Consider the following 25,864-nt stretch of genomic DNA (forward strand, 5'->3'; position numbering starts at 1 on the left):
GAGCCTCATTTTACATTTTGGTTTGAGTGCTCTGGTTTGCAAGCTGTCTTTTTGGTGTGTGCCTGCTAAATTTTTACTGATTAGTATTACTTCAGTAATTCAAGTGTTTTACTTTGGCTGTTTCTGAACCTTTGACATCTCATGACACCTGAATGGGCCCCAAAGATGAATCCCTGCAACCCCGAGGCAAAGCCAGTGAGCAAGCCAGGTGCCGGCACACAGGGAGCTTGTCCAGCTCACTCTTTCTCGCCTGCCCACCATGAAGTTCTTGGGTAAGTGTTTTTCGGACCTGAGCTCCCCCCTCTTTGCCTGCAGAACTCTCCGACTGTATTGTGCACATCTTGCTGTTTCTGTTTTGGGTTTTTTTTGGTATCTGTTTGTGTTGAAGCTTCTAGGTAAGTCACCCATCATGTTCAAAACGGGAAAATACATGTTTCCTGGCATGTCTGAATAGCTGTTGGAAAACAGGGCCCCTCGTAGGAAAGCTGTTTTAGGAAATCCAGAAGCAAGATAGGTTCCACTTTGTCCCTGGATCAGGATCTTGTGCATTTCTGGGAAAATGGCTGAACTTTTGGATATCTGGAAGTGTGACGGCTATTCTGGGGAAACCTGGTTTTAGTGTCATCCACCTTAAGGAATACTCTAGAAAAGACAGGGTCTCAAGTCTCTGGGAGACAATGGAATGCATTATTTGGTGTGTAGAAGTTTATAGATACAAAATGATTCCAAAGATAGCTCTAAAGCAGGGGTCTCAAACTCGCGGCCCGCAGGCCGCATGCGGCCCGCTGAACAATTTTGTGCGGCCCGCAGACTAATCCGCGAAGTTCAAAATAGGCCCGCCGAACAATTTTGTGCAGCCCGCAGACTAATCCACGAAGTTCAAATTGACGTGGATTAGTCTGCGGACCGCACAAAATTGTTCGGCAGGCCGCATGCGGCCCGCGGGCTGCGAGTTTGAGATCCCTGCTCTAAAAGGATCTTTATAGCATGCACATAAATACTTTCAGTAAAAGACTCTGGCCATCTGAGTAGCTAAACTTAACTTAGCCCATCTACCAGAAACACAGTTTGGATCTAACTCTTCTTTTGAGCTTGGTACCTGACACTTGGCTAATAAATTTAAAAGATCTCTGTTTGTGTCTGTCTACCCATTTATGTGTGTCTGTGTATGATATTATAGGTGTGTGCTATTTTTCTACCTCTAGATGGTATTGTTAAAATTAATTTGTAAAAAGCCCCATTCCATTGGTTTTAAGACAGACAAGCACTATATAAATTAAGTATACGCTCAGAAATACAGGAACTGACATGTTTTTCAAGCTCACATGACCTGAGATGATCTTTGATAAATAAAAGCTAGTTTAAGTTTGTTTAATAAAACCAGTCATGTCTTCAGAGTTTCAATACTGAGTGTAATGCAAATGTACGACTTTCTCTACCTGAGTTTGCTGGTCAAGTAAGCTCATGTTATCTGTTACAAAATTCATCATCGAGAAAAGTAACGAGATGATGGTCAGCTGCTTAATGTCTAATCCAAAAGCAAGTAATCTAAGGATAAATAAGACAAAGGTTTATAACAAGGCAAACTAAATCATGGATAGTCATTGTCTAAATCATTTCCAAAAAAGATAACTATTCCCCAAAATGCTACTAATAGTTTCATTAGATGTCCTTCAGCCTCTCCTCTTTTCTTCCTCTTAATGAGCTAGTCCTCTTTCACCGGCCTAACTCAGATACAGGCTTACCTCATTTTACTGTGCTTCACAGATGCTGTGTTCTTTACAAACTGAAGACAAAACCCTCCACCAGCAAAAAAGGAATTACTCACTTTATTGCAATGGTCTGAAACCAAACCTGCAATACCGCCGAGATACGCCTGTATCTTGTTAGAGAAGACCTACCAAACTGGACCAATAGGATATAGGTTCTTCTTGGTGAAAAGAAGAGTTCTTTAGTCTCAGTGCCTTTGTCTTCCTCCCCACCCTACCCCAAAAGCCTGTGAGCTCCTGGGGAGGCAGGATGCCAGGGACGGTCTTATTTTGTCTTCCTTACCCAACTGCTATCACATGTTATTGTTGTCTCTAACATCCATTAAACTCTATCCCCTGTGCTCTTGTCTTCTTGATGATATCATTTCTTTCTCCCAATAAACTTAAGAAGGAGGTATCATTGTTACCCATCCCAATTTTTACATGAGGTATATTTATATATTAAAGCTTAGAAGCATTCAGTAATTTTCCTCAAAGACACACAGCTAGTCAAGTGGCAGAGGCAGAATTAGAATTCAAAAACCTAATACACCTAATGCATTTTTCACAGTATGCGGCATCTCATAAGCATATAATCTCTAGTCGTTAGCTACTAGAATTATCATCCAAAGCCGAACAGCTAGTAAAATAAGAGTTGACATTGTAACTCCAGCTTAATTTCTTTATTTTGCTCCAAAACTCACCAGAATTTAGCAGGATTTCTTAAAGGTTCTAAGAGGCCTGACCACTTACATTTGTGAAGTTCCTGCTATGTTTAAAAATTAAGAAATATTAAAAGGTTTTTAATTTTTTAAATATTTTCAATGTTTAGTATATTAAGGCTTTTGCCTTACACAAAAATAGCACTGTATGCATAACCTCCTTTAGACAAAAATTCAAAAAACAAGTTTGCTTCCCTTCCTGAACAAGCCCCTCCAGCTCTCTCTGCAATAGGTTCTGTGAACTACAGAAAACTAGTCAATTCTGCCCTTGGGGTTACCTGTCTGGCGACCCGAAGGGATATCTCAACTCTGAATTCCCAGCTCAATGCCCGGGGTCTAATAAACATTTCTTGAACGTATAGGGCAACAGTTTGCTTTTGGTTTCAGGACCCCTTTAACTCTCTTAAATATTATTGGGGTCCACCAAAAGCTTTAGTTGATCTGAGTTATACTGACCAATATATACTGTTAGAGATTAGAACTTAATTGAGTTAATACTAAAATTTAAGTTAACACTACACTTATTGTATGCTAACATCTTTTATGTTATAAATACATTTTTCAAAACAAAATACTATATGCAGTGAAGAGTGGCACCATTTTCCGTTTTTTTGCGAATCTCTGGCTTAATGGAAGACAGCTGGATTCCCCTAGCTCCATCTGCATTCGGTGCATTGTTCTTTCACAAGACACGTAGCCCCTGGAAAACTCCACTGTCAATGATGAGCTAGCTGAGTATAGAAAAGGCAAATAACCTGCACTATGATGAAAGCTGTTAGGAGCCCTTGAAAGGCTCATCAGAGGAAAGAGTTTATTTTTGGACAAGGTTTACGCTTCAGGATTCCTCTATACATTGCTAGGACGAGAAAAGGCACAGTGAAGGAATTAAAGGAACACCGGAGACATAGCCTTTCTCCCTTTTTTTTCTACGCGCTAACGCGGACTGTTGCCGTAACCCAATATGGCAGCCGTCATCTATATTTCTGTCCGCACGTGACGTCACACAGCGACGTTCCATTACATTTCCCAGAATGCTCTGTCAACAGTGACGCTATTGGTCGGCGCCGAAGGAAATGCACTTTCACTGAGCGGAAGGAGAGGATCTCAGAAGCTCCGAAAGGTGAAGAAGTGAGGGTCCGCGGAACTGTGGGTAGGCACCTGGGTCTTTGTAGGTGGTGGTGAGGGAGGCAGGTAGGGGACGAACTGTTGGGAAACGCGGGGTGGTCTCTTTTTAATCCGGGAGCCTTCACTCCTGCGTTCTCCCAGTTCTCCCACGGGCGCGGGGAGGAACAAAACATTGTGTAAGCGAAGTCTTGCTGTGAAGACCTTGCTGTTTTAAGTTTGCTTGGGACCAGCTGGGGCGAATTCGGGCTCTTGGTGCAATACTGGGGTCGTTGTCGTGGTGTTACTGCGACCAGAGGTGTCAGGCTGTGACGGTCTGACTCAGCTTCTCCGCAGTGGTTCTCAGTTGGCTGCTCATTAGCGTCACCTGGGACGCCTTTTTAAAAACACAGTAGCCCTGCCTAACCCAACGCCAGACTAATACATCAAACACTGGAGAAGATTTGGGCTTAAGCGTCCCAGGTGTCACGTTGTGCAGGTGGGGTTGAGAACCACTCTTACTTAGTGCCTGGTTTGGATCACCTGCGCCAGGGCTCCCCTTCCGCTGTAACTTGGATGGGCTCTGTCTCACGGATCTGGGTGAAGGTGATGATTACTGGACGCGGATTGCATTTTGAGCTCCACAAGAAACTTATTCTTGACCTTTGTTTGGTGGTGCAGAAAAGTAGGGCGTATTTTCTAATTTGGGACCTGGCTATTCGTTATAAATCTATTCGAATAAAGGTTAGAGTCACTTCTTTTATCTTGCTATTGTTTTTAGCTTCTGCCTTTTTTTTTTTTTTTTTTTTTTTTTTTGCTATCCCGACAATATGCAAGCAGTGGAAAGTTAAATGCAAGCAGTCACGTTAAAATTGGTCTCTTTTGTCACTTATCGGAAGTTCTGAGGGCTAAAAGGAAGTTCTTTAATGGATATCAGTTAAAATGACATTTGGCATTAATTATGGGCTTATGATGACCTATTTTTCTATAATGAATTCTAATGAAAGGAAGTTAGGGAGTGTTTTGAGCTTTGGTGCAGAAGGTTGTTTAAATGTCATAGGATTGTTTCTAATCTAAGCACCATTACTTAGCATGTTTTCTCTTTTCCCAGAGCCAGCTTCTCCTCCCTCGCTGACTCAGCATGGGGGAGAAGTCAGAAGACTGTAGGGTCCCAGAGGATCTGTTCAATGGCTTGAAAGTCACAGATCCCCAGGAAGCAGAGTGTGCTAGCCCTCCGGTCTCTAATCCCAAAGATCACCAGCCCCCGAGCAAGCTGCCCAGGGATGTTGAATCCCATCCCCAGGAGGACCAGGGAGAAGAGGAGCATTTTCATGACTGTAGTGCCTCCTTTGAGGAGGAACCAGGAGTGGGCAAGGTTGAGAACAAACCTGATGAGGATGTGAATTCCTCTGAACTCGATGAAGAATACCTAATAGAACTAGAAAAAAACATGCCAGATGAAGAGAAACAGGTAAATATTTGATTTATTGTGCATAATCCACCGCATAAACTGCTTCTTAAGGTGGATGAATGTGGCTGACACTGTCATAGATTGCTTTGTCTGTGGTTAAGAATAGCTTGCTCATTTGTGTCTTTATTGTTTTAGAAGTGCAGCATAGAGTGTGTCTCCTTAGCAAAAAGATTTCCTTTTTTTTTTTCTGTGAACTTTGATTTCTTATGTTGATTCTATAACTATTTTCTAACTTGTATATAGACCTTCTAGCTTTTTTGTGACCTTATCTATGCTTGGCTGCTGATATTCATGTAATAAATGGACATTGTCTTGTCAGATATGGAATGCTGCCTGTTATGTTAGTCCCTTGTTGGCAAAAACAATGACTGCCTGGTGGTGGTTTGGTTACAGAGGGTAGTGACTGAGGCTCGTGTCATTTACACAGCATTCTCAAGGAACAGAATTGTGTATGATGGTAGCTAGAATCTAAGCACCTATAGAGTGCCAGCCACTAAGCTTAAAATATTACTTGTATTTTCACTTAATCTTTACAACACGCCTTATGAAGCAAACTTAGCATTCCTCGTAAGAGAACAGAGTGTAGAGCAGTCAAATAACTTGCCCAAGATCACACATCTAATAAATGTCAGAACTGATTATCAAACCCAGATCTGTTTGATTACAAAGCCAAAAGAAATATAATGTAGAATTTAATAGCAAAATTAGCTGTTTTTCTACAGAGCCGATAAATTAATAATTAATAAAACGTACGCCTTCCTGCTTCTTGGCCTCGGGGCCCCATTAACCGGGCAAGCTTTCACTTTTGGAGACACAGGTCTTGGTGTCTGTCCTCCACATACTTCTGATCTCATAATCGGGGGTTTGAAGAGTTACCATAGTACTTGACTTTGTCTGGGAAGAACCTGAGCAAGATTTGTAGGTTAGCCTCTGAGGAGCTCACTCGTTGAACAGGTTGATAGATTGATGATGGGCTGAGATGATCACTGTGCAGTGACAGTGGGAGCCGGGCAGTAGCCGGAGAGGGAGGAGCATCTTCTCTTGGTCACTTGTCACTGTTAAATCACGTGTCGGCTTTTGTGCTGGTGTGTGCCACCAGAGGAGGAAGGTAGAGGGCCAGAACAAGCCAGGTTGACAAAGCACGTCAGCAGAAATGGCTCAGAAAATTAAATCACGTGCTGTTTGATAACATTAGGGAAATGGTTTTCCGGAATGTGAGTGGTTGAGCTTTCATATCACTGGTGCAGGCTTTTTAGAAAAACGCCTGTGTTAAATGGTAGCAACGCTTTTCTGATGCCTTAATGTATTTTGTCCTGATATTATAGTGAATTTTCTACAGTGTCATCGGTTTGACAGTTCAGTGGTTTGGCTCAAGTATTATACATAGCCTGCACTCAGTTGCCAATTTAGCAAAAAATTTTTTGTCTCAACCAGAAAATCACATTGTAAGTTCTAGAAATATTTAAAAATATTTGTATTGCCTATTTAAAGTGAATATTCTGAAGAGAATAATATTGTTGAACTTTTAAAAATTGAGATAATTTACATATGGTAAAACTTTATGTTCTAATGTGTACAATTCATTGAGTTTTGACAGCTGTATACACCTATGTAACTCACACCTCTATCAAGAAAACATTTCTACCTGACCAGGTGGTGGCACAGTGGATAGAGTGTCAGACTGGGAAGCTGAGGACACAGATTCGAGACCCTGAGGTCACCAGCTTGAGCACAGGCTCATCTGGTTTGAGCAAAAGCTCACCAGCTTGGACCCAAGGTCGCTGGCTCGAGCAAGGCATTACTCGGTCTGCTGAAGGCCCGCGGTCAAGGCACATATGAGAAAGCAATCAATGAACAACTAAGGTGTCGCAACGAAAAACCGATGATTGATGCTTCTCATCTCTCTCCGTTCCTGTTTGTCCCTGTCTATCCCTCTCTTTCACTCTCTCTCTGTCCCTGTAAAAAAAGAAAACATTTCCATCCTGCCAGAAGCTCCCTCTGTGTCGGACCATTCATTCCTTTTCCCGACCCACCAGCCCAGGGAACCACTGTTCTGGTTCCTATCCCACGGGTTGGTTTTTCTTGTTCCGGGCTTCCGTCTAGACACAGTCACTTTTACAATATGAGCGTTTTATATTTTATATATGAAGCCATGTTTTTATAGCTTAGTTTGAAAGTTTGTAACAATATCTCCTGGAAATACTGTGCTGCACCGATAGCCATTGTTATTTTATAGAAATGTAAATCTAACTGCTGTAAGAAAACAACCTGTGAGAGTTCAGACTCCCCTTAGCTAACTATGGTACCACTCTGTTAGTTATTTTTATGCTGTTTTGATAAATATCTTTGTGAAATTATTAGTAGTAAACCAGCAAAAACAGTTGAAGAAATGCCTCTTTGCAGCACCTATGGTTATGCTACAGGGGTGAGACGGGACCTCCATTATTGTCGTCTGGAGAGAAAAAATTCAAGAGACAAAATGCAGCAAGTAAAGGACGAATTTATTGGCTGTGCAGGAATAAAGAAAAGGGGACAGGGTCAGGGGTCAGCCCAGGACGAGCGGGCCCCTGGTTCCCTGGTCACAAGTCTCTTGGGGTGCCTTAGAGCATAGGAGAAAGAGGGTGGAGATCTGAGGGAGGTCCCGGGGAGGATCTCAATAGAATATTCATCAGCTTTGCCGGTGTGTTCTTTCAGGGCTCTTCGCTGATTGGGCGGTGCCATGCCAAGGCAAGGGGTCATAAGTCAGTGCAGCTAGTCCTGAGGTCGGCTGTGGCTTTTCTTTGTCTGGTTTTGCTGCTTTTCTGGGCCTAGAGCTGAAACACAACTTGAAGCCTAGATGTTATCTCTGGGGGTTAATACTTAAGTGCTTTCTTTAGCTTTCCTGTTTGTTCCTTCTCCAAGAGGGTCTAAAGCAGGGGTCTTAAACTTGCGGCCCACCGAACAATTTTGTGCGGCCCGCAGACTAATCCACGAAGTTCAAAATATTTTGGATAAAATTAAGTAAGCCTAGGGGCCTACTTGTATTTTTCATTTCTCTAGCATCCTAGCTAGATATTAGCTTAGTTAACAGCAGTTGTGATGCGAACTACAGTTTCTGGTCGTTTTGTGACACTGAGTAAAGTGCATGTATGATTGTGCTTGTTGTACTGATTTTTTTTTGTTTTCAACTGCAGTGAGAAAAGTGTTGCGTAACAGTTGCCTTTTGTAGACCTAGTGCGGCCCGCCGAACGGCTGTGATCTTGCTCTGCGGCCCACATGCTGAGTTGAGTTTGAGACCCCTGGTCTAAAGCCACATGGCCAGCAATATGCCAGGAGAGGAAGGGTCAGGGGAGAGTCTCAATTCCGTGACCAGGAGTGTGAAATCAGGGTCCAAGCCCCGTGAGCAGCTAAGGGAGGAAAGGCCGTGCTGGGGGCCAGGTCCTTGTTTTCCCAGGTTTGCCCGTTGCTAGGCACCTGGGGCTCTCCGCCCTGGTGGCCTTCTGTGCCTGGCCTGTGGTCCTCTGCTCATGTCTGTCGAAACCAGTTAGGTTTTATAGGTTATTGGGAACGGTATCTTTAAACTGGACTCTTAAAATAGAGTTCAGATAATTCAACAACAACAAAAATAAGCTCAACAACAACAAAAATAAGCATAAATGGCCAAAACATGAAAAGACTTAGCCTTCCAAATAATGTAAATGTAAATTAAACATGTCTCATCTATCAGATCAAAACATTGATCTGATGTTGAAAAAGGAGGATGTAGGAAGTCCTATTGGGAATTTACATTGCTGTGTCATTTATGTGGGACACGGGTATTGGATTCTCTGTGTACTTTTCTTTAAATCGCAGCTGTCAGTAGACCCTTCTGCAGTGATGCACGTGGTCTGCATTTACTGCCCAGTCTGGCAGCCGCTGGCCATCCCGTACGACGTTTCAACAGTTACCTGGCTGTCGAGCTCTTGAAATGTGGCAAGTACAGCTGAGAAACGGAATTTTTAAACTTTATTTTAGTTAATTTAAGTAGTTACATGTGGCTAGTGAGCACTGCATTGCAGTGTTTTTCAGCTGCCAGTCTGTGGACCAGTCCACCAGAAATTTCGTTCCGGTCCACTAAAGAGTTACCCACCCTGGTGTCCTATGAAGATTATAGACCCAGTGATTTTAGTTGAATTTGTTTATGCTCGGGGTGATTTCTACCTTGGTGGTCCCTGAAATAATTCTCCTGTTTTCACCGATCCCCAAGTGTAAAAAGGTTGAAAACCACTACTGTATTAGATATTATTGAGTTTATTGGGGTGACATGGACAGCAGAGCTTCAAACCTCTGGTTCTTTTAGTCATTTATTTTAAGGAAGTCATTGAAGACATGCACAGATGTGTATAGAAAGGTGTGTTGCAGCATCATAATTTTGGAAAACTAGAAATGATGTTAAAGGGAAGGCATTACTTTAAATATTTCTGGCATATTTATGCAGTAGTGTAGAGTGAAGTCATTAAAAAGGAGCTAAGTCTTAGCAATGATATGGGAAAATTACTGTAATGTAGTGTTAAATGAATTAAGCAGGTGTGATAGTATGATTTGTGATAAGAAATATATATTTGGGCCTGACCTGTGGTGGCACAGTGGATAAAGCGTCAACCTGGAATGCTGAGGTTGCCGGTTCGAAACCCTGGGCTTGCCCTGTCAAGGCACATATGGGAGTTGATGCTTCCTGCTTCTCCCCCTTCTCTCTCTCTCTCTCTTCCCCCCTGCCTCTCTCTTTCTCTTCTCTCTAAAAATGGAATAAATAAAGTCTTTAAAAAAGAAAAAGAAATATATATTTGGTGTTTGTCCCGTTCCTGGTACAGAATACCTAAAATCCTTGGAATTTTCTAAGTGATGAGAGAGAAAGGTGTGTTTTATTCATAACAAGCGCCTAAGTTAACAAGGTGACTTCAGGAAAGCCCCTAAGGAGGTCTGGCTGAGAGGTTGGAGCTTTCAGCCCCACCCACACCACCCCCACTTCTAGAGAAGGAAGAGAGACTTCGAGTTGGCATCTGAAGTGGGGGTGGAGTAGGGCCCATCTTGGATGGAGCCCGTATCCTGTGGGATCTGGTGCTGTTTCCACGGAGGTGCTGTCAGAATCGAGTTAAAGTGTAGTAGTACACCCCCTGGTGTTCCTCATAGAGTTGGAGTTGCTTGGTCACAGGAAGGGTTCGGTGTGAGGACCAAGAGCAGAGAGACACACAAGAGGGTGGTAGGTTATGGAACAGTCAGTGGTGATTCATTTCCAGTAAAGAACTCTGTGAAAATAAGTTTATACAGAAAAGCTTAGAAGGAGCGACACTAAGTTATGAAAAATAGGTAGCGTTGAGGAATCTGATCTTGGTGGGATTTATTTAAATGTAATTTTATAATATTTTTTTACTGTAAGCATGTGTTGCATTAAAATCAACAGCAAGAAAGGCCCTGGCCGAGTGACTCAGCGGTAGAGCATCAACCCGGCGTGTAGAAGTCCTGGGTTCAACTCCAGGCCAGGGCACACAGGAGAAGCGCCTATCTGCTTCTCCACCCTCCCCTTCTCCTCTGTCTTTCTCTTCCCCTCCCGCAGCCAAGGCTCCATTGGAGCAAAGTTGGCCCAGGCACTGAGGACGGCTCTATAGCCTCTGCCTCAGGCGCTAGAATGGCTCCAGTTGCCAGAGCAATGGCCCAGATGGGCAGAGCACCACCTCCTAGTGGGTGTGCCAGGTGGATCCCAGTCAGGCGCATGCGGGAATCTGTCTCTTTGCCTCCCCACTTCTCACTTCAGAAAAATACAAAAAAAAAAAAAAGTTAAAAATCAACAGCAAGAGTTATTCCATGTTGAGAATATTAATAAAAGTTGATTCTTGACAACCAAGATGGAGTTTTTACCAAAAGCACATAAAGCTGACCTTAGATCAGTGGTCCCCAACCTTTTTCGGGCCACGGACTGGTTTAATGTCAGAAAATATTTTCATGGACCAGCCTTTAGGGTGGGATGGATAAATGTATCACGTGACCAAGACAAGCATCAAGAGTGAGTCTTAGACAGATGTAACAGAGGGAATCTGGTCATTTTTTAAAAATAAAACATCGTTCAGACTTAAATATAAATAAAATGGAAATAATGTAAGTTAGTTATTCTTCCACTGGTCCGCGGCCCGGGGGTTGGGGACCACTGCTTAGAGGATGTGGAAGAGAAATGCTGCCTTGAGATCGGTGTATTACTGAATGTCTCTCTATGGGCAGAATCAAGTATCAGTAGCCAAAGTCTAAGGCAGCGGCTAGCTCAGTCAGTGGACCGTGAGACTCTTAGTAGCCACAGTGTTATTCCTGCTCACTTGACTTGCCCTGAGGCTGAGTTGATAATCCAAGCTCAGAGCAGTTCTCAGCAGAACTCATAAACCAAGAGTAATTAAGCAAGAGGAAAGCCTAAGATTTGGTAAAAACAGGCAAAATCTCTTAAGCACTGTGTGTTTGTTTCAGCAACAAATCTAAACTATTTGAAAACCTAAATGTAGATATGACAGCCCAATAGAATGGGATTTCCACCCACATTTGAGATGTACTATATCTAGAAAACAAGTGATTCTGAAATGCTTGGCTGAGGTGAAGGACAGATCTGGTAGATGAGAATTGTTCCTATAATATTATGACACAAAGATGCTTGTAGTGTTGGGACCTATGGAATGTACTGTATTGTGGTGGTATTGATCCTGCAAGAGAATCACCTTTTATGGGCAACTTGTCACAGTGGAGTTCTTAGGCTTCAGTGGAGTTCCCTGGGTAATTATATGCACACTAAAAGTTTGAGGACCACAGTCATATCCTTGCACATAGCCTTTCTTCATTAAATGTGTAGCTGGTGAGTGAACGGAATAGTTATCATTCCCACGACTGCCAGTAATTGGCGTTACAAGTCAAGAGATTTTATCTCATTCAGTCAAGATAGATACTGCTCACAAAAATTAGGGGATATTTCAAAATGAATATGAGGCCCTGATGCAATAGCTTGGGTAAAATAATAGTATCTTTTTAAATTAAACATTTTCCTTAGATTCTGAAAAAGTAAAGGATTGTTGTTCCTTTAAGGATGTTTTATTTTTAACCAGGAACCATTACTGAAGTGTTGGTTTAAAACAGAGAGGTTTTATATCCATCCTTTACCTCTCTCTCATTTTTCTTAAATCCTCTGTTATTTAATGCTTTTGATTTCCATGTTTCTGCTACCTCACTATGTTATTTTTATGTTATCCATGTTGTAAGATTGGGCATGCTTGCAGAGAACATTCTCTTGGTTGTTTCAGTAACTTTTCTCCAGTGGCCTTCATATTCTGTTAACCTCATAAGAAAATCTGTATGATTTATTGTTTCCCTTTTCACTTCTAATGGGCTTCCTTTTGAACTAAGGTTGCCATATTTATTAAGTTCTTAGAGTTTACCAGTATTGGGTTTATAAATGCTGTTGACAAGGGATTAAATGAAATCCTAGAATTTAAAAACTGGAAGAGACCTTAGATTTCTGATCCTGAATTTAAACCAGGGACATTTGGAAGTTAGTGGTATATCTTCAGATCATCTGCTGATGGAAGGATTAGTGTCATTTGATGTTTTCTGTGTTTATTAAGGAGGATCCCTTTGTGTACCTAAGTCAGGGGTCGGGAACCTTTTTGGCTGAGAGAGCCATGAACGCCACATATTTTAAAATGTAATTCCGTCAGAGCCATACAATGACCCATGTACGTTACTACACATTATCCAATAAAAATTTGGTATTATCGCCTGACCTGTGTTGGTGCAGTGGGATAAAGCGTCAACCTGGAACACGGAGGTTGCCGGTTTGAAGCCCTGGGCTTGCCTGGTCAAGGCACATATGGAAGTTGATGCTTCCTGCTCCTCTCCCTATTCTCTCTCTCTCTCTCTCTCTCCCTCTCTCCCTCTTTCTCTCTCTCTTTCCTCTCTGAAGAGAAATTGAATAAAGTCTTTAAAAAAAAAAAAAATGTTTGGTGTTATCCCAGCGGACAGCTGTGATTGGCTCCAGCCACCCGCAACCATGAACATGAGCGGTAGGAAATGAATGGATTGTAATACATGAGAATATTTTATATTTTTAACGTTATTATTTTTTTATTAAAGATTTGTCTGAGCCAGATGCAGCCATCAAAAGAGCCACATCTGGCTCACGAGCCATAGGTTCCTGACCCCTGTTCTAAGTGCTTCTCAGACTTCACTGTGCCTATGAATCAGAGCCCACTTTTTAACCATGCCAAGCTCTGAGAAGTGTTTGCTACCACAGCCTTGTGAGGTGGCAGCCAGGAACTGGCTTTGGTAACCAGCATCCTCAGGCCATTTTGATATTAGAACTGTGGCCACACTTGGGAGACAGAGCCAGACCGACACAGATGACTCAACTTCAGAACAAAGTAATGATCTCACCGTCATATTGACTGCATCTAACCTCAGAAGAATTGTTACTAATGGGATGTTCTAACCCTCATCTGTGCTCAAGGTCTAAAAAGGACTTACTTATTTGGCAGAATTTAAGCAGTAACAAAATAAAATTTATTTCTGTGAAAATGAGTGTTTGGAAATAGAATTTTCTGACTTAAGAAACAAGGGAGTGGCCCTGGCTGGTTGGCTCAGTGGTAGAGCATTGGCCTGGCGTGCAGGAATCCCGGGTTCGATTCCCGGCCAGGGCACACAGGAGATGCGCCCATCTGCTTCTCCACCCCTCCCCCTCTCCTTCCTCTCTGTCTCTCTCTTCCCCTCCCGCAGCCAAGGCTCCATTGGAGCAAAGTTGGCCCGGGCGCTGAGGATGGCTCTGTGGCCTTGGCCTCAGGCTCTAGAATGGCTCTGGTTGCAACAGAGCGATGCCCCAGATGGGCAGAGCATCACCCCCTGGTGGGCGTGCCGGGTGGATCCCGGTCAGGTGCATGCGGGAGTCTGTCGGACTGCCTCCCCGTTTCCAACTTCAGAAAAATACAAAAACAAAACAAAAAAAAAAGAAGAAAAAGAAACAAGGGAGTATTTCCCAGATTAATTTTTCATAGCTTAGTCCTGTTTCCTCAGAAGAATAAGACTTAATGAGAGTCAGGTTCCAACTACAGTTTAAATCCAGAGACCCTCGCTTCCGACTTCTACTGGGCTTCTAAGAGTGATTTGTGGGAAAAACAGACTTGTCCTTTCTGTGGAAGCAAGTGCTGTCTGATTTCACAGAAAACAGAACTCGAGCTTTCGTTGAGTTTTCAGAATAATGTATTGGACCAGTAGTATCCCTAGTCCTTTCATTGTATAGTTTTCTCATCCCGCCTAGATTGGACTAAAGCAGAAAGTTTTGTTGCATGTGTCTCTATTTTCCAGCCCTTTAGCAAGTATGTACTTTTTTTAACCCTTCTTTTTACCCAGATGTGGTTGATCTCTAGGTGACAATGCTTGATTTAAAAATGTATGCCAGTGGTTCTCAAAGTGTGCGCCAGGGCACACTGGTGTACCCTATGGTATTCCAGAGAAATATGTGCCTGTAGGGGACCAAAAAACCAACAGGGTTTTTGGAGTTTAGATTTTGGGGGGACAGAAGTGTGGGGAATTGGCTGTAAGCTGACAGTCTGCCCAACCCCTCACCTCACTTGCCTGATTAGGTTGCAAAAGGCTGTTAAGCTGTGGTGCTGGACTCCCATGTTCCCCGGAAAGACTGGAGGCGAGTTTCTTCTATCCTTTGGTGTAAAGTTAAGATATGTATGGTGGGGTTTTTCTGCACTCAACACAAGAGTAAAAAGAGAGGAATTCTTCAATGTATTGACGAGGAAATGAGAGTTTGCCTTTCAAATATATACCCAGACATTGTTTATTTTTTTAATTACCATAAAAGCATGCTTAGACTTGATATATTTTTTCTTTAATATTTGACTGAATTATTATAACATTTCTGAGAAATTTGTATATAGTGTGCCTACAATTATTTGTAGGATTTTAAGTGCGCCCCGACTTCAAAAAGTTGGGGAACCTCTGGTTTATGCTGTTTTATTCGGTAGCAATTACTTTACAAAGCTGCAAGGGGCAGCAGAGAGCTGCTGATACATTTATAACCTGAAAGTTGTGCATGTGAACCTCTTGGCTTTCTCCCTGTTGTCTATTGGACACATGCTCACTGCAGGATTATTTAAGAGAATACTTTTAAATGTATTCAGTGCAAGTTTTTAGCACTTAATAATGATAGAAGGGCCTGACCAGGCAGTGGCGCAGTGGATAGAGCGGAGGACCCAGGTTCGAGACCCCCCCGGGCTCTTCTGGTTTGAGCAAAGCTCACCAGCTTGGACCCAGGGTCGCTGGTTTGAGCAAGGGGTTACTCGGTCTGCTGTAGTCCCCAGGTCAAGGCACATACGAGAAAGCAGTCAGTGAACAACTAAGGTGTCGCAACGAAAAACTAATAATGATTGATACTTCTCATCTCTCTCTGTTCCTTCTGACTCTCTCTCTAGCTCTGTAAAAATAATAATGATAGAAGGCATATATATACATTTGTAAACTACAGGTCAACATGAGTGTAGACTGCAAAATACCTTTGGGGGTTTGGAACCTTTAACATTTTTTTTAAATCTTTTTTGAACACATTTCCCCCCAGGAAGCAGGCATAAATGAATTCTACACTGTTGTAGAGGAATGCTAATCTGTCAATTATCCATAAATTATCCTTCAACTTAATTTATGAAAAACAAATTGAGTATTTAGCTGGGGCTGTTGGGTAGGGGTTTGAGAGGTGGGGTTTTGAGTTTGGAGGGGGCACATGGGAATCTTCTGAGGTTCTGACTTTGTTCTCCTTTTCTGAGTAGTAGTTATGTGGATGTATATTTACAACAATGTGTTAAATTGTACATTTTCTGTTTTATTTCTCCATGTGTTTTCTAATTTTGTAATTTTATGATGGAGTATTGAGATCTCTAACAATGTTGGACTTTCTCTTGAATTCTGCTATATTTTATTTTATAACTGCTGTTAGTTGCATATACATTTATAACTATTAGGTTTTTCTGATTTATTGAACCTTTTATCATCATGAAATATATTCCTCATTGTCTCTAGTAATGCTTATTGTTATAAAGCTTATTTTGTCTGCTATTACTATAAGCATTGCTGTAAACTGAATGTTTTTTGCCCCCCCCCCCCCCCCAAAAAAATTTTATGTTAAAAACTAACTCCCTGTGTAATGGTATTAGGAGACAGAGCCTTTGGAAAGTGATTAGATCATGAGGTGGCGCTCTTGTGTTTGGGGTTGATACCCTACTAAGAGGTTGAAGAGAGCTCCCTGGATGGACCATTCTGCTCCGTGACTTATAGTGAGAAGCCCCTTACAGCCCAGGAAGTTGGCCCTCCCCAGACACCGAATCTTCCAGCACTTTGGTTTTGGACTTCCCCGCCTCCAGAACTGGGAGAAATAAATGTTTCTTGTTGTGTTTCTTGTTGTATCTAGACTTTGGCTTTGGCTTTAAGCCACCCAGTCCGTGGTAATTTGTGATAGCAGCCTGAATAAAGACAGCCACTCGCCTCTCTTATGGTTACTGTTTGCATGGTATATTTTTTTCTGCCCTTTTACCATCGGCCTATTTGTTTCTTTGAATCTAAAATGTGTCTTACGGACAGCATGTGCTCAGATCTTCTTTATTTTTTGTTTTTGACTTAGTTTTTTACATTCAATATTATTTTTAGTTTGAGGTATACAGTATGGTTTGGTTTTTCTTAAATCCAATCTGACACTCTCTGGTTTGATTGGGTGCTTTTAGGTCATTCATATTTCATGTGTTTAATAATATGGTTGAATTTACATCGGCCATTTTGTCTTCTACATGTCTGTCTTTTTAATACCTGTTTCTAACTATTATGCCTTCCTTTGTTAGATTTTTTCAGTATGCCATTTTAGTATTTCTAATCTTTAAACTGCTTCTTAGCTAAGTTTTCTCAGTAGTTGCTGTATGCATTATGTTATGCATCTTTGTTACAGCTTAGCTTAATAATCATGTGATTCCAGTAGAAGATAGCACTTTGCTTTAGTATAGCTCCATTTCCTCCCCTCATTTATGCTACTATCATCAGATACATTGTATTAACATATATGTTGTAAGCCTAACCATACGGTGTCATACTAACTACTTATATTATTGTTTTGTCTTTTAAAGACATTAAAAGAGAAAAATAATACCTTTATAGAGCCTTTTATGTATTTAGCATTTCTAATGCTCTTCATTTCTTCGTGTTGATTTGAGTTACTGTCTGGTATATCTGGTTAGGCAGGGTTGGTAGTAGCAAATACCCTCTTTCTTTACCTGTGAACTTCATTTTAGGTATGGCCTTGCTAAATATCTTCGTCTTGGTTGACAGTTTTTATTATTGCACCATTCTGAATATGTCATCACACTGCCTCTGGCCTCTATTTTTCTGGTGAGAAATCAGCTATAATAGTTCTATTTTTCCTTGTTGTGTTTAGATTTTGTCTTCATCTTTAAGAGTTTGACTCTTATGTCTCTAGATATGGATGTATGTAACTGGGTTCACTGAGCTTCTTGAATTTTTAGATAACCCATTATTCGAAAAAAATTTTAGTCATTATTTCTTTAAATATTTGTTCTGTCCCTTTATCTCTCCTAGGATTTCCATCACATATATTGTGAGGGCTTTGTTCGTTTATTTATTTATTTTTCATGTTTTCTGTTTTTAGTCCTTCAGATAGGATGTCTGTTGCTCCAACTTTGTTTACTCATTTCTCATGCCAGTTCACATCTGCTGTTGTGTCCCTCTACGAATCTTTCATTGCAGTTATTGACCTTTTCAGCTTTGTTTTTTTTTTCTTTTTAAAATAATTTCTATTTGTTTATTATGGTTCTCTATTTTTTAGTTGTTATCATCATGCTCTCAATTAAGCCCTTAATTTCCTTTAGTTCTTTGACCATATTTATGTGTACTTTCAAGTCTTAGCTAGGCATAACATCTGTGAATACTCAGATGTTTCTATTGACTGCTTTTTTCCATGGGTTAGACTTTTCTCTCTGTATATCTTACAGTTTTTGTTGAAATGGACATTTAAGTAATACTATAGTGACTGAATTCTGACATCCTCGGCCTGCCAGTTGTTTTTGTTGTTGCTCTTTTGTATATGTGTTTGTTTAATAATTTACGTGGACTTAAGCTATATAATCCATTTCCCCTGGGGTATGTGACCCCTAATGATTGCTCTGCTCGGCTGGGTTTTGTTCTTGTCATTTTCTTGTTTTGTTTTAAAGTCTGGGTTTCTTGGGGTCGTGCCTGTTTCTGTGCATCTTAGTGGTCAGCCAGTAACTGGTCATAGATTATGTTCAGACACCTCAAGCCAGTAGGACTTCCACTTGCCATCACTGGGTCTGTGTGACCCCAGCGGGACCCTCGTTGTCCTCCACAGGCTCCGGAAAGGACGAGGATGTGGGAGGAGCTCCTGCCCTCGCTCTTCTTCCCGAGCGTGCACACCGTCTCCAGTCAGCCGAGGCTATTTGAAGAGCTTACTCTGCGGCTCTGTGGCTCTTCTTATATCTTCCTGTTACATTTCTGTCTGGCGCACGCTTCCCTTGTTTGCCCGGCCAGGACTGGGACTGCAGATTAGTGGAACCCCTACCTTCCCCATTTGTTTGCCACTGGGATGACATTACTGACAACACTACTGGGCATGATTATTCTTCCTCCTACTTGGAATCGAGTCAGCCTCCTCCAGCAGTAAAATTGGTTATTCAGTTATACTACCTTGCTGGTTAGAACCACATGCTGAATGACTGGAGGAAGAAGGGGATCAGCCCCTAGCAGTATGCCTCAGCTTTCCATGGTTATCTCCTGAAGTTCAGTCGTTTTTATGAAAAAGTATTACTCACCGAGCCCTGGCCGGTTGGCTCAGTGGTAGAGCGTCGGCCTGGCGTGCAGGAGTCCCGGGTTCAATTCCCGGCCAGTGCACACAGGAGAAGTGCCCATCTGCTTCTCCCCCTCTCCTTCCTCTCTATCTCTCTCTTCCCCTCCCACAGCCAAGGCTCAATTGGAGCAAAGATGGCCTGGGCGCTGAGGATGGCTCTGTGGCCTCTGCCTCAGGTGCTAAATGGCTCTGGTTGCAACAGAGCGACGCCCCAAATGGGCAGAGCATCGCCCCTTGGTGGGCATGCCGGTGGATCCCGGTTGGGCACATGCGTGAGTCTGTCTGACTGCTTCCCCGTTTCCAACTTCAGAAAAATACAAAAAAAAAAAAAAGAAAGAAAGAAAAAGTATTACTCATTGTTGTAAGACTTTGATCAATTTCCAGAGCACTCGATTGTTTTTGATCATTTTATCCAGTTTTATACTTGCATTTGGGTAAGAGAATTTGGCAACCTCCTCACTTTGCTACATCAGAAGTCCTACCTAGTACTGAGTTTTTAACTGTGCAAGTTACTTACACATTCAAATATTGCATAATTAGGAAGGAAAAAAGCCTTAAAATGGATTACAAACAAATTAATGTGGCTACACGTATATCAAATTGATTGCATATTAACATAAGTATGTTAAATTGATTCCATAGAGAAAATAATTCCCATAAGTTTAGACACAGTGCTGTGGCTCTACGCCCTTAGTAGGATATATATTCTAAAGAAAAAACTGCAGAGATAATCTTGAACTTTACATAGTAGGTTCATCACTCACATAGTAATTTGGAAACTTTTTTGTTTACTGTAGGGTAGAGCAAATGAGTAAATATATTGCTGTTACTGGGAACCAGAGTTTTCACTGTGGGAGAAGGTGAGGAAGAACCCTATTGTGTTCACTCGTATGACTGAATACATGCAAGGTTTTGCTTGTATGCTTTGACTCATGAGATTTTTGTTTTTTCTGTTTAAGATATGCTTTCTGGGTTTCTTCTCTCAAGAGGGCCTACAAACATTGACTTCCTAATAACAGTGAATATACTAGCACCCAGATCTTGGCTTCTAAATACCATTTCCCACTAAAAGATTCAGAACTCTTTGGAGCAGTGGCTAATTCCAGGTCTGGGACAGGCAGAGTACAAAGTATCGCCCCGGGAACATAATGTGCATCTGTAGCAAAGCCCACCTGTAGGGGGACAGACGGAGGCAAAGGCCCATGCAGACCCTGGAAGTGGCTAGGCTGGCGTAGGCAGGGATTCCTGGAGGGTTCTGGAAGCCCCCATGGGAGGAAGGGCGTAGTCAGAAGAGGCCTTGACATCCTAAGAACTGTGCAGTGCTTTATAATTCATGAAACCATTTAAGCATTCAGTACCATCCCAAACTTTTTTTAGTGCTTTTATTATTTTATAGTTTTTTTAAAAATAACCTTTGAGGCCTGACCTGTGGTGGCGCAGTGGATAAGGCGTCAGCCTGGAATGCTGAGGTTGCTAGTTTGAAACCCTGGGCTTGCTCGGTCAAGGCACTTATTAAAAGTAACTACTACAAGTTGATGCTTCCCACTCTTTCTCTCTCTCCCTCCTCTTATTACAATCAGTAAATAAAATCTAAAATAAAAATAAAATAACCTTTGAGGCAGAATTGAATCCCCAGGTTAGAGGCATTGCGTGGTCTGCACTTGAAGGAAGAGCCTGTGGGGGCGGAGGAGAGCGGGGACCCCGAGGGGAGGTGCGGCTTGTGGGGCCCCGAGGGGAGGTGCGGCTTGTGGGGCCCCGAGGGGAGGTGCGGCTTGTGGGGCCCCGAGGGGAGGTGCGGTTTGTGCTAGCCTCCTAAAATAGGGAATTAGGTTGGGACGGTTGGGAGGAAGACACAGAAGAGAAACGGGGCATTCCTCACGTAAGCAGAAGAATGGAGTGAAGACTACAGAGAGTTTTGAAAGTCGAGATCAGACGTCTAGAAGAGAGGACTTGTGTTGGGTAGTAACAGGTTGGAATAGAAATTCATGTGGTATGTAAAGACGAGAGCTTGCTGAATCTTGATTTTCTTCCATGTGACATGGATAAATACCCTCATGTCCCCCTTGTAGAATTGTCTTGAAAAGCAAATGAGCTAATGCATGTGACAGCAGATTTTAAGCAATGAAATGCTATACTGGTATAGGTTATATTGAACTTTGAATACCAGTCTGAGAAGTTTGTAGTTGTGTTAATAACTGTTGAAACAAACTGCATTATTCAAGGACATTGTCTGTCTGGGGTTTTCCTTAGCAGTTCCTGTGATGATTTTATAATGCAGAATGATGTCACTAGTTCCCCCGAGCTCTCAGTGATGGGGAGGAGGGAGCCCTGTGAAGCTCTTTGGTTCCCACTGTTACGGAAATAAACTCTAGAGCAGATGCTTCCCTGTGAGGCCTCTCTGGAATGTGTAAGGCATTGCTGAGGCCTGTGAGCCGGCTCCTAACCACATTAGACCCGAGCCCGGCCCTGCTGCAGCCTGGGAGCCCTCATGTGCGTGGCTGCTCCTGGCGCCTCGCATGGGAAGGAAGACGCATACGCCATAAAATCTGTCCTTGGATTCCAATAACATTACACAGTGTGCGTGCCATCCTTGGGAGAAAGACTGTGCTCCAGCAGCAGGATAAACCCTAGTCCTTGTACTGGGATCAAGTTAGTCTTGGCGCAGCTGGGAGACAGTGCAGCTTTCTCTTCAAAGTGCTATTTTTAGCTGTTTCCAAGGAGATGTTCAGCCTGATATTGATAATTGCATTAATCCTCAGTTTACACAATCTGTGGAAGCAGCAGCTCCTTTCCGGTGTTGACTGCTTAATGGGTCACCCCACCAACTTGTGGTTGATCGGCTGGAAAAATAAAGTGCCTTCCTGAGAATAATTGGCCTTAGAAATATGTTCTGGAGCCCTTCTCTTTGCCAGTTCAACTTTTAGTCCTAGTTATGGAGACACCATGAGCTTTTCTTGGGCTGACTGCTCGGGTCGACCCTTAATCAGTAACTCCTTCTGGGTGTACTCTGGATCTAGGCTTTGCCCGTTGGGGTCTTAATGGTCTAATTTGCTAAAGAATGATTAAACTCTTAACACACATGCACGCACACAAACTTCACAAAAGCCTGAGGTGGAGGCTGAGTGATTCATCTGTGGTCATAGAGCATTCCTGATGCGTTGGCACTGGAGAACAGATCTATAATTATAGATCAAAAGTGGCTTGAAGTTCGAGTTCAAGTAGAGGAGATTGAAACTTCTTAACAGATGGACATTAAACTCTATGAACTTGATCAGTTGCCCTTCTCTATAAAGAATTTTTGCTTTTGAAATAACTTTTAAAAAAAATATTAAAGACTTTTAAGACCTGTGATGCATTTATTCGTGGCATCATATAATTTTCTCTTAACTTATTAACAAGTTACCTTGCATGGGTAGATTTTCTAATGTGAAACCATCTATTCATTTCACTATTAGAACTTTATTGGACAGTGATGCGTGGTGAGTGTGTGTGAATTTAAAAGTAATGGAATGCATTCACCAATATTTACAGGGTTTTATTTTTACCTTAATTGAAATGGTTTTGTAATTTTAAAATGTATTGAGATAACTAGCTAATAACATTATATTTATATAAATGTTATATTTCGAATGCACAGCATTGTGAGTCACCGTCTGTGTGCTCTACCACCCAGTCTGGTTCCCTTCCCGTGCCATTCATGTGTTTGACTCCTTTATCCCCTTCGCCTTTGGCCTATTTCCTTCCCCTCTGGTAACCAGCATTCTGTTGTTTTGTTTTGTTTGCTCATTTGTTACTTTTTGTTTCGTATCCCACATATGAGTGAAATCATGCAGTTCTTGTCTTTTTCCATCTGACTTCTTTCACTTGGCTTAATACTCAAGGTTGTTGCAGATGGCAATGTTTCATCTTTTTATGGCTGCGTAGTATTTGTGTGTGTGTGTGTGATTTTTTTTTAGTAGTATTCGTGTGTGTGTGTGTGTGTGTGTGTGTGTGTGTGTGATTTTTTTTAGAGAGAGGGAAAGAGAGAAATGGGAGAGTATCAACTCAGTAGTTGCTTTTCATATGTGCCTTGACCAGGCAAACCGGGGTTTTGAACCAGGTCCACACTTTATCGTTGTGCCACCACAGGTCATACATGTGTGTACACACACACACACACACATACACACACACACACACACATACACACACACACACGTTCCACGTCTTTATCCAGTCATCTGTCATTGGACAAATAGGTTTCTATTTCATGGCTTTTGTAAATAATATTGCAGTAAACATAGGGATATATATCTCTTTATGAATAAGTGTTTTCAGTTTTTTGATGTAGACACTCAGAAGTTTGCTGGGTCATGTGGTAGTCCTGCTAACCTCTGAGGAATGTGGTACTGTTCTCCGTAGTGGCCTGGCTGCCCAGTGTAATCCTCAGCAGTGGGAGACGGTTCCCTTTTCTCCACATCTCTCCAAGCACTTGTCCTTTTGATGATAGCCATTCTAACAGATGGGAGATGATACCTCACTGTGGTTTTGGTTTGCATTTTCCTAATAACAATGACACTGAACATCTTTTCATGTATCTGTTGGCCATCTGTGGGTCTTCCTTGGGAAAATGTCTGTTCAGGTCCTCTGCCCATTATTTAGCCCCCCCTTTTTTTCGCCTTTAAGTTGTATGAGTTTTTAAAAATATATTTTAGCTATTAACCCCATACCAGATATATGATTTGCAGATATTTTCTCCTATTCAGTAGGTTGCCTTTTCATTTTGTTGATGTTTTCCTTTGCTGTGCAGAAGCTTATAGTTTGATGTAGGCCCACTTATTTATTTTGGCTTTTGTTGGCTTTCCTTTTGGTGTCAGATTCAGAAAATCAATACCAAGACCTCTGTTTAGGAGCTTACTGCCTCTGTTTTCTTCTGGGAGTTTATGGGTTTCAGTATAACGTTCAGTCTTCAGTGCATTCTGGGGTCGTGTTTGTGTGTGGTGTAAGATAGCGGCCCGGTTTCCTCCTTTTCCATGTGGCTGTCCAGTTTTTCCAGCACCGTTTATTGAAGACATTGTCTTTTCCCCATTGCATATTCTTGGTTCCTTTGTCATAAATTAATTGACCATTTATGCCTGGGTTTATTTCTGGGCTCTACTATTTCATGAATCTGTATCTGTTTTTATTCCTATATTATACTATTTTTTTGTTTTGTTTTTTTTAAGTGAGAGGAGGAGAGATAGACGGACTCACGCATGCGCCCCAAATGGGAACCACCTGGCAACCCCTGTCTGGGGCCTGATGCTCGAATCAACTGAGCTAACATCCTCAGCGCCTAGGGCGAACGCTTGAATCAGTCAAGCCACTGGCTGCGGGAGGGGAAGAAGGAGAGAAAAGGGGCAGAGGAAGGGAGGAAGAGAAGCAGATGGTCGCTTCTCATGTGTGCTCTGACTGGAAATCGAACTTGGGATGTCCATACACCAAGCCAAAGCTCGTCCACTGAGCCAAACAGCCAGGGTCGTATTACACTGTTTTAATTACTATAACTTTGTAATAAAGTTTGAAATCAGGCAGCCTGATGCCTTCAGGATTGTTGTTCTTTTTCAAGGCTGCTTTGGCTATTCCGGGTTAAAATAACTTTTAACTCGATTTATTGTGGGGTTTTCTTGACTTACACATCTAACACTCCCCCTCCCCTTCATGAGTGGAGGAATTTTCCTGTTACAGTCTTGTTGAGTGATTGTACTCCATGTCCCTTGCTCCGTTCTGACAGCCGAGGCATGTGTCCTACACATGGCTCATTGGATGCTTCTGATCGAGGCTTCGAATCTGGGTGCGCAAAGAAAGAGAGATGATTAGGACTTCCCTGCTACTATTACAAGCCTATCTTGGACAGACTCTTCCACCAGTAGATACTTCATGTCTTCTTGCTTCTTAACGGAGCTTCCTTGAGTGCTGCCTGTTTTCTAAGCTTATTATTTTAGGCTTCCCATTTCTGCATCCAAAAATGCTACTCAGCACAATAGAGAACATTAGGATCCAACACCTAACCTCGTCCTGGGTAGTACTAGGTAAATGTGGATGCATTCTTATGTTTGGTTCCCACGGTCAGCAAGTATTTTTTTTTCTCTACTCCCTTAGAATAGACCTTCAGATATGCTGTATCTTAAAGTGCATTAGTCTATCTCCTGTGCTTCCGGCACATAGCAGATACCATAAAAATTAGATTGTTTCTGCCTACCTATTTAGTTGCATTATTGAGATTTGTTAAGTGTTGTGTTTCATCCAGGGCAGAATAATAAGGCATTCGGGGAGCACCCAACAGCATATTGACAAATCCTGGAGACATAGTATTTTTACTTTGGTTCCAAATCTTAAGAGTACCAGTTGTTGAAGCTCCAGGCCTCCTGTGCATGAAACACCCTGCTAACTGTAGTTCCTCCCTTTTGAAACTTTTATTTAGTCAGAAGCTTCAAGGATGAAAGAGATTCTGCTGTTGTTTTGTTCTGTTCTGTTTTTAAAGACAACTGTCCAGAGGTGGTAGGCAGGAGCCACTCGTGCCGGGTCTGCCTGTGCCGGCCGCACTGCTGAGATGCTCCGGGCTGAAGCCCAGTGGGCAGCGCCGTCCCTGCTCTGCAGGACAGCTCTCAACTGCCTCTGAGTGTGATGTGTGCTTGGCCGTCTGTGTGCTTTTCTGAGGTGTTAGAAGAAGCTGAGAAAAGGGAGATTCGTTTTTCTGGGTTTCTTCAGATTCCCTTGTGTTAGCCTGCTCCCAGATGCTGCCCTGATCCCGCAGACACGGCGCACCCCCATAATGCACTCTGCCCCCAGACCTGTCTCCTTGATGACACACACCACAATTGTGGCAAAATACATGTTAAATTACATACTGACAGAGGAATCCTAGCTCATATTTATTGAGCCCTTATATTCTCATCAC

General features: G+C 42.2%; 1 protein-coding gene across 2 annotated transcripts in view; it reads left to right on the forward strand.

The window, feature by feature from the left end:
* The first annotated feature begins 3,527 nt into the window (after positions 1-3,527).
* The window catches only part of TTC1 (tetratricopeptide repeat domain 1), a 43,749-nt gene continuing 21,412 nt past the window's right edge, over positions 3,528-25,864 (forward strand). The window contains exons 1-2 of one of the 2 annotated variants that reach the window (XM_066343161.1): positions 3,528-3,620; positions 4,683-5,042. In XM_066343161.1, the coding sequence (XP_066199258.1) occupies positions 4,713-5,042 (330 nt within the window). In that variant the 5' untranslated portion in view covers positions 3,528-3,620; positions 4,683-4,712. The remainder of the gene's footprint in view (positions 3,621-4,682; positions 5,043-25,864) is intronic. The other variant, XM_066343162.1, reaches the window with a different exon arrangement.

The sequence above is a fragment of the Saccopteryx leptura genome, chromosome 6, assembly GCF_036850995.1.
Source record: "Saccopteryx leptura isolate mSacLep1 chromosome 6, mSacLep1_pri_phased_curated, whole genome shotgun sequence".
Classification (NCBI taxonomy): domain Eukaryota; kingdom Metazoa; phylum Chordata; class Mammalia; order Chiroptera; family Emballonuridae; genus Saccopteryx; species Saccopteryx leptura.